The sequence below is a fragment of the Poecilia formosa genome, unplaced genomic scaffold (genome assembly GCF_000485575.1).
Source record: "Poecilia formosa unplaced genomic scaffold, Poecilia_formosa-5.1.2 Scaffold32, whole genome shotgun sequence".
Taxonomy (NCBI): Eukaryota; Metazoa; Chordata; class Actinopteri; order Cyprinodontiformes; family Poeciliidae; genus Poecilia; species Poecilia formosa.
This window is the reverse complement of record NW_006799971.1, coordinates 1-10,975: the sequence shown is the minus strand read 5'-3', so window position 1 is coordinate 10,975 and position 10,975 is coordinate 1. Positions and strand designations below refer to the sequence as shown.

Genomic DNA, 10,975 nt, shown 5'->3' with positions numbered 1-10,975 from the left:
TTTCAGCAGTAAGGCAGTTCAAAGTGCTATACATAATAAAAACACTAAATTACAAAGTCACAAACGAAACACCACACAGTCAACAATTGAACAAACATCACATTGTGATGAGTGCCATCACCAAAACCCAAAACCAATTAATTCAGATCACCAATTTACAACAAACAGGGCCAATTGAAGCCAATGATGCATTTAATACATAAGTGCAATATAATGCAGTCAAATGAGGTAGATCAGATGAGTTCAGCTCATTCAAAAAGGTGATGTGGAATGTGTGGAAGTCTGACAGATTGCATCAGCTGTTACCTCTGAAGCAATCTCTCATCCTGAGTAAACAAGAAACTTGTAAAACTAAAGTTAAAGCAGCAAACTACCTTGAGCAGGTAGCAGACACTAAAGAATTGGGCCAGCTTTATGGAAAATAAATATTACAAGTAACCAAACATATTAGGAATCAGTAGGTCAATTAATGTGTTGTTTATGAAGGGTGTAAAGCTGAACACAGAAATGTTCCTTCAGTTGTGTTCTGTTGTCTATAGAAGGCAGGCAATAATTCCATATAATAAAAATTATTTTTATGACGTTCTTCGAGAATATTTCTGGGTTTTCTCAACAGATGACCGCAAATTCTTTGCTGCAATTCTCGTTTGATTTTTCTTTGTTCACTTGGCCAGCATTGTTCTCCAGCTGCTGACTGACCCACGGTGATGTCACAGTTCATGCAGAAAAATCAGATATTCTGCAATACATGAAGCTTTGGAGCCTCTTTATATCAGTGAACTAATGTGACAGTGGTTCAAAAACATGTTCTGTGCAACAGGAGCCCTAAGGTGGAAGGAGAGCTGATGAGAGGTGTGTCCCTTTAAGTCCAGTGTTGTATTATTTTGTAAAATTATTTTGTTTTCCCAGTGAACACAGGCCCTTAAATGACCCTCATCAATATGTTTAAGGCTTTTTGAATCTTGCATCAGATTCAAACAGGCTTGAGGCTGAAACTGCTGCCAAAGGATCATTAACAACATATTAAGTAAACAGATCAGAAATCAAAATCAGCCACCAGAGCTGGGCCGTTTCATCCAATGTGTAAAACCATGAGCTCTGGAACATCACCCTTTCTGCAGTGTGTGTTGATTCACACCTGATGTTTCATTTTTGTGTCATGGCAGGACTCAAAACTTTTAATAGAGCAACACAAGTCTGGCTTTGACAGACCCACCGATGTGGAGTTTGAGGACTACTCCCAGGGCATCAAACCATCAAACTCAGAATCTACCCTCCACCCTCTGAAAGGACGCAAGCACAAGATCTTCAAGAAGCACAAGGTGAGCCTGACTGTCTTTGAATATGTTTGGAGAGAGAGACAGATATTAACACAGCTACACCCATCTGTTTTCCTTTTATATTAAGATTTATAAATATCAATCAGCTTGTCTTTCTCCTGCAGTCAGAGAGAGCTGCTTCCTTGTCAATAACTTTAGATAAATAACTAGAGAGGTTAGCTTGGCTCTCCTTCTTATCTTTGCTCTGCTGGTCCTACCTGCAGGAACCTGCTGTAAGAAACACACTATCTTTTATCACAACATCTTAAAATAAATGCACACACACTTCTACACAAATCATATCTTATCAGCCAATGTTCTCGCTCAGGGGTGAATTCTAACTCCAGTTTGCTGCAGAGACATGCCCCTCTTTGACTTTTAATATGCGCTGTTTGAAATATTTCTTTATCTCAAAATCTCGCTCTTCTTGTCTTTCCTTTTGATCACTGTCTTTTTGTTTCAACAAATCCCTCCATCTTGTCTTTTTGTTTTGTTCTCCAGCAGTGTCAATTTTGACAGCAACTTTTTATTTAGCTTTAGTGTCAGTCTTTTGACTAAAATGTAATTTAGGTTTAGTTGTAATTTAGTCATCAGAACTGTTTTAGTCCCAGTCTGATTTTAGTTGACTAATTGTAATAAAAATGTAGTTAACTAAATCTACTGTAAATTTAGCTGACAAAATCAAATGTAACAACCATTGTAGTTACCATAGTGAAAGATGTGGTTCTGATGCTCAGCTCTTCTGAGCTCTATGTGTAGTTTACACTTCAATCTTTCCGTCTGTCTGTCCTTTCCGCGGTCTGAATGAGTTCAGTCAAACTTACACACATACACACACACGCACACACACACACGCACACGCACGCACACGCACACACACACACACACACAAACACCCCCCCCACACACACACACACACACACACACACACACACACACACACACACACACACACACACAGGATTTTTCCCTTCATACATAAAGTGTGGCTGTTGAGAGCTGGTCCAGTTTGGACCTTTTCTGTTTCCAGGTCTGTGTTCAGATCTGTTGTATCTACAGCCAACATGATGCTGTAAAACTGTATATCATAAGTTTGATTTGTTGTTCCTTCATTTCATGCTGAGTCATTCTTTCTCCCTGTGCAGATAACACATGGTGAAAAGCACACGGTAATGCTCATCTTCAGAAGGACATGAAAGGTGTTGGATAACTGGATTTGGTGCTGGATTTCTTTTACTGGGAAATTTAAACAGTAACTCCACAATAGATTCAGAAAACAACCCCAACTAACCCTACATACCTGGAGCAAAACATATGAGGATAAAACACAGGGTGGGTCCAAATCAAGGGGCTAAAGTCAGTTCAAAAGAGCAAAAACTGCAGTTCTTTAAATGGCCACTTGAGGCCAAAAAGAAGAATATACACATTGTATTGTATAAAAACTGTAAATCTTTACTGATCATCTACTTATTGTCTCCACTGTTAGTGGTGGAGTGGGGGGCTTATTAGGCTACAAGTGAAAAGTTTGTTTACAAAGACGAGGTCTTGAAAAAGTGGGTAAGCTTAAGGATGCCGATGAGTTTAATAAAAATTCATTCCTTTTAGAATGGTTAGAAGACAGGTTGAAAGCATCTCCAATCTGATCCACTTCGTGTGTGATGGGTACCCTTACCTGTGACTGAGATTAATGATAAGTGAATGCTGCTCCTGACAGAAAGTTGTCAGAATACTGAGTTCATCTCAGGTTGTTGTGAGAGAGGCTGGAGATCTGCAGACAGCCCCAGTGTTCCCACTGAGAGCCAACAATGAGTAGTGAGGATAAGACCTGGAGAACCACGAACTGCTTCATGTTGGTGTTTATTAGAAATGTTAGAAATCCTCTTTGCAACTCGTTCCAGTCTGACAAGCATTTGGTTTGATTTCTACTTGATTTGATTTATTTCTGTTTCTACAAACTGTTTCTACTGACTGCTGACAGTAGCTACATCACAAAATCCAAATTCTAAAGATCCAAACTATCTGGCTGAAGCTGCTGACCCACTTTCATTGAACCCCTTTTAGTATTATGTTCTGATGAAAATCCCTGCTGTCATCCTGTTAGTGGAGGTTTACTCATCTAAGTGGAGTTACTGTTTAATTAAAATAACCAAAGTCAGTTTAATTTGGGAAATGTTTGCTTTGATTTTGTTCAGGGATCTCTGGTCAAACTTTTACTTGTGATGGCATAATAGACAGAGTGATGTCCAATTCTTTGTAATTTAGATCGTTTAGATCAAATGTACATAGCCTTAGTTTTATTTTCAGTAGTTCTGTCCAAACATTACTTTTCTTACATATTTGCTCATTATTTAAAAATGTAAAACATCAAGAAATATATGAAAATCGATTTATCACGCTGCTTAAAACCTAAGGTGCATTTATAAAAAAACATCAGCTCCACACAGCGTGCCGCTCTTTTAAACACTCACACGGTATGCTGCCTGTGTCAGCAGTTGTTTTGGGAATACTTTGCTGTGTGGGAAGTTTCTATCTGAACCTTTGATGTTCGAGTGTTACAGCATTTTTCATCAAAATTCTTCAAGGGCACAAACTCAGGCGCCACCATTCAAGCTGCGCCTAAGACAGAGTCATCATGTTCTTTATGAAACGTTCATTGGACCCTTTGATTGTAAATGCAGACTAAGAGCAAACATTGTTTAAATATCCAATCAGGATTTAAGTAAATAAAAATATATGGAAAAACATTATTGTTGTTCAAGTAGCTGAGGGTAATGCTTGTTCTTAATCTAAAGTCTTAACAAATTTAGACTAAAACAAGTAGAATCTATAAAATAAGTTTATAATAAAAAAAATAACATAAAGACATGGTTAAAAAAGACCTTGACATTCCCTTGCATAATTTTAATTTATCCTTGTATGTCATCACAGGTGGTTCATTCTGAACCAGAACAAATCACTGCAGAGCTGGAGTTTATGGGTATTTTGTCTGGGTTAATATTGTTGGAGGGGATGTAGTTCTCACCTCGTATGAATCCTTCATTTCTTTACATATTCTGTTTCTTCTTCATTATTATTATTATTATTATTGTTGTTGTTGTTGTTGTTGTTGTTATTTTATTTATTTTATTTTTATTTTTATTTTTTTGCTCTATTTGAAGCTGGACAAACTGTTTCCTCCTTTCACTTTTCAAAGTAAGCATCACCTTTTCAACTTTTTCAAGTTGGCCTGCATTACAAACACAGACTTCACTGAGTTTCATTTGGATTCCGAACAGGAAGCAAGATGACACAGACTCCTTTACTCTGATATGCCAAAATCAAATCCAGTCCAGCCGCTTGGCTCTAGAAGTCATTTCCTAGACTCGCCATAGGAACGTAGCTGTTCTGTGAAGATCTCAGAGGTTCGTTGCAGAACATTAGTGAACATCCAGCATCATGAAGACCAAGGAACAAAGATCCAGAGCGGAAGTCGTTAGGTTACCTCAGGATGCCCCAACCTGGTCCTGGAGGCACTTTGTCCTACACGCCTTAGGTGTTTCCCTGCTTCAGCACACTTGGTTCACATGATTGCTGTGAAGCAAAAACCTGTAAATCACCCATCAATAGGAAGCAAGTGTGCTGAAGCAAGACCAGAATTTGGAAACACTGTGAACAGTATCTAAGAGTTGAATATTTTACAAAGCATTGTTCAATACATCATCTGAAAATATTAAGATTATAGCACAAAGTTTAAGACACGGTCATCCACCCTGGCTGAAGAGCAAAGAGAGCACTAAGCAGTCCTGAGGTCCATATTAACTCTCAACGAGCTGCAGAGATTCACAGCTTAGGCAGGAGACAAGGATCACAATACTTGTAGACGGTGATAATCTGTCCTTTATGGGAGAGATGCAAGAAAAAAATGTTTGATGTCTGCCAGATGTAGGAAACAGTGCAAACAGGGACAATTTGGCCTTCATTCAAAATGATTTGTGTTATAAAAATAAACGCTGCGGATCACTCTGAACCCACCACGCTGAATGCTGGCAGCATGCTGTCAGGCTTCTTTTGTTCAGCATGGACAGCAGAGCTGGTGAGGGTTTAGAGGCATTCCTACAACAAAATACGTTGTCACAGTCTGAAAGCAGTCGTTCTTCCAGCAGGACAAATACCCGAACCATGCAACCAGACTTACCATGGTCTGTGTATTTGTCAGAATGGTCCTGTCAAAGACCAGACCTAAATGTAACTTAGAATCTGTGGCAAAACTTGAAACTTGATTCTCATAGACTCTCTCACCATCACACTGAAGTTACAGAGAACAAGAGGCCAAAATTTCAGCCTTTAGAGACAGACATGGAAAGACTTGATATGCAGCTGTAACTGCTTTAAGACATTCTATAAAATACTGACTCACAGATGTATTTGTATGAGTCAATGCTGACTGGCAGACATTAGTTATGCCCTACTTTGCATTGGTCTATGACACAAAATCTAAGATTTGTGGCTGTAATATGACTAACTGTGGAAAAGTTGAAGGGATGTGGATACTTTTACCAGGGACTGTTCATTATGCTCTGATCACTTGTCATAGTCATCTGCATTGATGCACTGTTTGTTTGTGCAGTCTCCTCCTGCAGAGGATTTCTCCCACCTTCCTCCAGAACAGAGGAAGAAGAAGCTGCAGGCAAAGATTGATGACATCACCAAAGAACTGACCAAGGAACAAGACTCAGGGTAAAACTGAGAGTTGCTAGCTTCTGTAACTTGGAAACAAAGTGAAAGTAAAACCAAGCTTTGTTCAGCGGGAAATCTTAGAGATATGCTTCCTTATTGAGGCAATGCTCTGTTAAACAACATGTCCTCTGAACACTTCCCATTATTCAGATTCTTATCAGAAATTCCACCACCGAAAGAGACTTCCTGTCAACATAAGTGTGTTTGATGTGGACCCACAAGCAGAGAGGCAGAAGCAGCTTAGATGAGGAATGAACAGAACTTAAAAAAACAAAGGAGAACACAGGGAGCCAGAGCAGAGCAAAAAAAAAAAAAAAAAAAAAAAACACAAATCCAAAGGAGAAAACCTTAGAGTTTCCCCCTTGCATTCCATCTCTTCCTAAGCGAAGAGACAGGAAGCAAAGGGGTGTGAGCAGGAGAAGCAGTAAAATACTGGAACCAAAGACCTGGGCTGATGAGCTAATACGTTCCAGGGGTTAAGAGAGAGAGAAAATGGCACAGTGGGTGAGGGAGAGTACACCAGGAAATAAATCTAACAGTAAAGAATAACTAGCCCTAAGAAACATAATTAAACTAGAGTAACAAAGAATAACTGGACACAAGAAGTAAACATGATGAACTAGAATCACTAAAGGGCTGAACTAAAGTAAAACGTAAAAGTAAAAAAGAAAGAGACTAAGGACCACAGAATAATCAAACCTCAAAAACAACCCAGGACACAACACTTCCTTATTAGAAGCAGACCATTCCCCAGCATTAACACCTCTGTCTGTCTGTCTGTCTGACCTCAGCGAGGCTCTGGAGAAGATGAGGGGTGTGTATGAGCAGAATCCACAGATGGGCGACCCCTCCAGTCTGGAACCCCAAATCACACAGACAAGTCAGAACATCGGCCGCCTGAGGGGAGAACTGGCTAAATATGAGGTTATTACACAAAGCGCAGATATGCATATGTACAACACACTGTGTGAGTTTAAACATTTGACTTGTCCATTCCTCCCAGACGTGGTTATCAGAGGCAGTGGGTGGAGAAGACGCCTCACACAATACCACCAACAATAACAGTCAGTCTGGGTAAGACCTGCATTTAAGGGATTATTTAAGATCTACAGTACTTTTGTTGTTCACTAGAAATCCAGGCTTTAAAGTGAAAGCTTGGTTGAATTTTGTCAACCAGGCCGTTTTTCACTCTTTTTTTTTATTTGTCTCTCTTTTCACTTCTTTTCTGTTGAACCTTGGTATCATCTTGTGCAATGTTGGATTAAAGATGGAGAAACAGCCACAAAAAACATCTACTGCAGAAGAACAGTTTGTTTGAATCAGGTCACATATTTAGGAAATTAGTAAAAAAAAAATAATAAAAAATCCATCATTGAATTAACTACAATTTTCAAAGTCTGCAGCCAAAATGTCTTTGGTAATCACTATTAGTTTTTGTCTGTCAAATTCAGTTTTTCTTTTTCTTTTTGGCATTTTTAAGCAAATAAACTATTGAAATGACAACAAACAATGTCTCTGTGACATGCAGCTGGTCAAAATGTCCTGAGTTTAAATCTATCAGAACCTTTTTGTGGGGATGCAGACTTTTAGTTCATTTGTGGTTTGACAAAAAAGGAAAAATTGTAAGAAAGCAAAGACTTTGGTTACTGTCCTCCTGGACATGTGGAAACAATTATTGCACTTTCACCACAATGGAACCCTTAAGAGTTTTAGCTTAGTTTAACTTTAGTGTAACTGAATATTTACAAATAATATTACAGCTTTTTTATATAACTATTTATGGCAAACATAATGCCAACCTGCAAGTCAAGATTACAAAAGGAACATACGGTTGTGGCATGCAGGCAGAGTGGGCTGATATATAGAAGGAAGGGATTATTTCCTTTTCTCTTCCCCTCTTCTCTCTCTTCACATTTTCTGACTGATAACAGAATAAAGGTTGCTATTGTCACAAAAAAGGGAACATTTTGGTAATTTCACTGCTTATTTTCACTAATCATAGAGACAAAATAAACTACAACAAAGGAGAGTTATTTTCTTTTTTATTTGTGATGTCTATCTCGTGGGTCACTGTTATGAATTTGCAGAACTTTAATGAACAGGAAAACATCGTGTGAATCTCGTTTTGTTCTCCTCCAGCATAATAGCCACACGTAACTCATCATCCAACGTCTACGCAGAGTTTGATGACGAGTTTGATGACATCGAAAGTCCTGTTGGTCAATGCACTGCTCTCTACACCTTCGCAGGTACATTTGCGATTTACCTGTTGAGCTTCTGTTAGAATAAATCTGTTCTCCATGTTTCTACATCTGATGTGTTCTGGCGTACAGGCAACAGCGAGGGCACCATTTCTATTACTGAAGGGGAGCTGCTGAGTGTCATGGAGGAGGACAAAGGAGATGGGTGGATGAGAGTCCTCAGAGCCAGTGGACAGGAGGGCTACATACCAACATCATATGTCAAACTCACACCTTAGTTTCCATCCCAAAGTTTTTTCTGGAAGGTCAAAGATCCAGTGGTGAACACAAAGACATGGGAGATGATTGCAGCTGCTCTCAACTTGTGTTTCATTGCTTCCAGAGATGGTTACAGTCAAATGAATATGAGTGGGTATTATTCACTTATATTGCAGTATAGTACATTCCAGGTCTCTGCTTTATGTGGCATGAAATGCTGCCTCAACGTGCAGATTACCAGCCTGGGGTGGTCCTTATCAATTTAAGTGCATTTAAAACTTAGAAACGACAGATCTTGTGAATGTTCCCTTTAATTTGTGTCACACTGATGGTGTATGAGCTGTTATATAGAACCTTATTAAAGTATTCATTCCATTTGAATTTTCCATTTTTTAAAACCACAAACCTCAAAGTGTTTAAAAAGGTCATTTTGCAGTCGCCAAACAGAGCAATGCACAATGTTGAGGATAAACGATATGAGGCTGAAAAGTGTGGCCTGCATTTGTATTCAACCCCCTTCAGTCTAGGACTTTTAGAATCCAGGTGGGTGTAATTTAATCCCTTATATATACATTTCAGAACAAAAAATAATAATCCAACTTTTAAACATCTGATGGCAAGGAGAGTATTAATCAGAGAAGGCATGGAGTCAACGGTAGCTGGAGGAGCTGCAGACATTCACAGCTGGGGTCTTCACAGCTATGGAAGAGTGGCACCAAAAACCTATTGAAGTTTGCAGTGTGCCACATGTCATAACGAAGAAACAGCAAACATGTAAAACATGGTGTTATATTCAGATGAGTCTAAATTGAAACGTGTTTGGTGACATTAAACCCCCCATAATACCATGCAGTAAAACATGGTGGTGACAGCATTATTCTGTGGAGATGCTTTTTTTCACCCTGGACATGCAAATGGAAATGAATGGAGGTGAATGCAGGATGAGTTTCTGCAGGTGCAGGAGACAGTCTTTGTTCTTTGGTCCTCACTGCCTCCCTGTCCTGCATGTTTTAGGTGTTTCCCTTCTGCCACACACCTGAATTGTATTTCTGGATGATTAACAGGCTTCTGCAGTACTTGATGGTCATGCAATCATTTGAATCAGCTGTTCTGGAATAGAGGCCCATACAAACATGCAGAGCAGGGGGGCAGTGAGGACCAGGGTTGAGAAACACTGAGCTAGAACAAAGCATCCATGTGTTAAAGCGGCCCAGTCAAAGTCCCCACTTGAAACAAACCGAAAATCTGGCAAAACTTAAAACTTGATATCTACAGATATGCACCTTTCAATGTAACTGAAAACCAGTTTTGCAAAGAAAAATTAACAAAAAATCCTTATCGTGCAAATCTGGCAGAGACACACCTCTTTAGACCACAGGCTGTAATGGTAGGTGGTTCTATATTACCTCAGGGTGTGGAACACAAATGCATGCTATACACAAAAACAGTGTTCTTAAACTTTACAGTAAAGTACAACTATGCAATGTATCAGATAAAACACCAATAAAAGACTCAAGTTAGAGGTTCTAATTGTACAAAAGGTGGAGAAGGATATGGGTATTTTTTACTGACCAGCAGTATAGTGTATTTGTTTAGAGCAGTACTTGTACAGGATATCTTTGTTATTTACTTAGTCAATGTCAGTTGCAATAACCTCCTGAACTTTATTTCTTTATTTTAAAACATTTTCTGCTCAAACCAGTTTCCTGACACAATAATGTGAGAATCTGTCCTCAAATGTGCTTTTGTCTTTTAACTTGATGAAAACCACTAACCTGGCAGGAGTGAATAAAAAACGTTCTCTTTAACAGCAACCATAGGAAGCAGGGTTCACATTTTTCACATCTCAGGTATGCTTAAATACATAAATACAAGGCTACACAGGTTTCCTAGTCTGGGACTCCTAGATTTGGTGCAACTAATTATCTTCAGAAGACACATACTTAGTAGTGTGCAGGTGGGTGTAATTTAATCTCAGCAAAAAAGGAATATATATGTCTTTTTTTTTTAAGGTTTTGTTGGCTCTAGTGGCCTTTATTTGAAAGTAGTTTGACAGGAAAGAGGGTAATGAGAGATGGGGAAGACATGCGGCAAATGTCAGCAGGCCAGGATTCAAACCTGTGATCACCGGCATGAGGACTAAGGCCTCAATACATGGGTTTTGTGTGTGTGTGTGTGTGTGTGTGTGTGTGTGTATATATATATAGAGAGAGAGAGAGCTAACTGAGGAGGACCAGACTTCCCTCTCTCCAGCCACTTGTTCCAGATCCTCTTGAGGAATCCCAAGGAGTTCGAAGGCCAGCAGAGGAACATCGTCTCTCCAGGGTGTCCTGGGTCTTCCCCTGGGTTTCCTTCTGGTGGTACGTCTCTAGAACACCTCACCAGGGAGGCGCCCAGGAGGAATCCTGACCAGATGCCCCAGCCACCTCAACCGGCTCCTCTCGATGTGAAGGAGCAGCAGCTCTACTCTGAGTCCCTCCT

The 10,975-nt window shown here is 39.5% G+C and overlaps 1 protein-coding gene across 2 annotated transcripts in view; it reads left to right on the top strand.

Annotated features, from left to right (window-relative positions):
- LOC103136358 (cdc42-interacting protein 4 homolog) overlaps positions 1 to 8,875 on the top strand; it is a 24,763-nt gene extending 15,888 nt beyond the window's left edge. The window contains exons 9-15 of one of the 2 annotated variants that reach the window (XM_007549558.2): positions 1,167 to 1,322; positions 2,465 to 2,488; positions 5,926 to 6,035; positions 6,827 to 6,959; positions 7,039 to 7,109; positions 8,175 to 8,284; positions 8,369 to 8,875. In XM_007549558.2, coding sequence (XP_007549620.1) covers positions 1,167 to 1,322; positions 2,465 to 2,488; positions 5,926 to 6,035; positions 6,827 to 6,959; positions 7,039 to 7,109; positions 8,175 to 8,284; positions 8,369 to 8,514 — 750 coding nt within the window. In that variant the 3' untranslated portion in view covers positions 8,515 to 8,875. The remainder of the gene's footprint in view (positions 1 to 1,166; positions 1,323 to 2,464; positions 2,489 to 5,925; positions 6,036 to 6,826; positions 6,960 to 7,038; positions 7,110 to 8,174; positions 8,285 to 8,368) is intronic. The other variant, XM_007549559.2, reaches the window with a different exon arrangement.
- Positions 8,876 to 10,975: the final 2,100 nt, after the last annotated feature.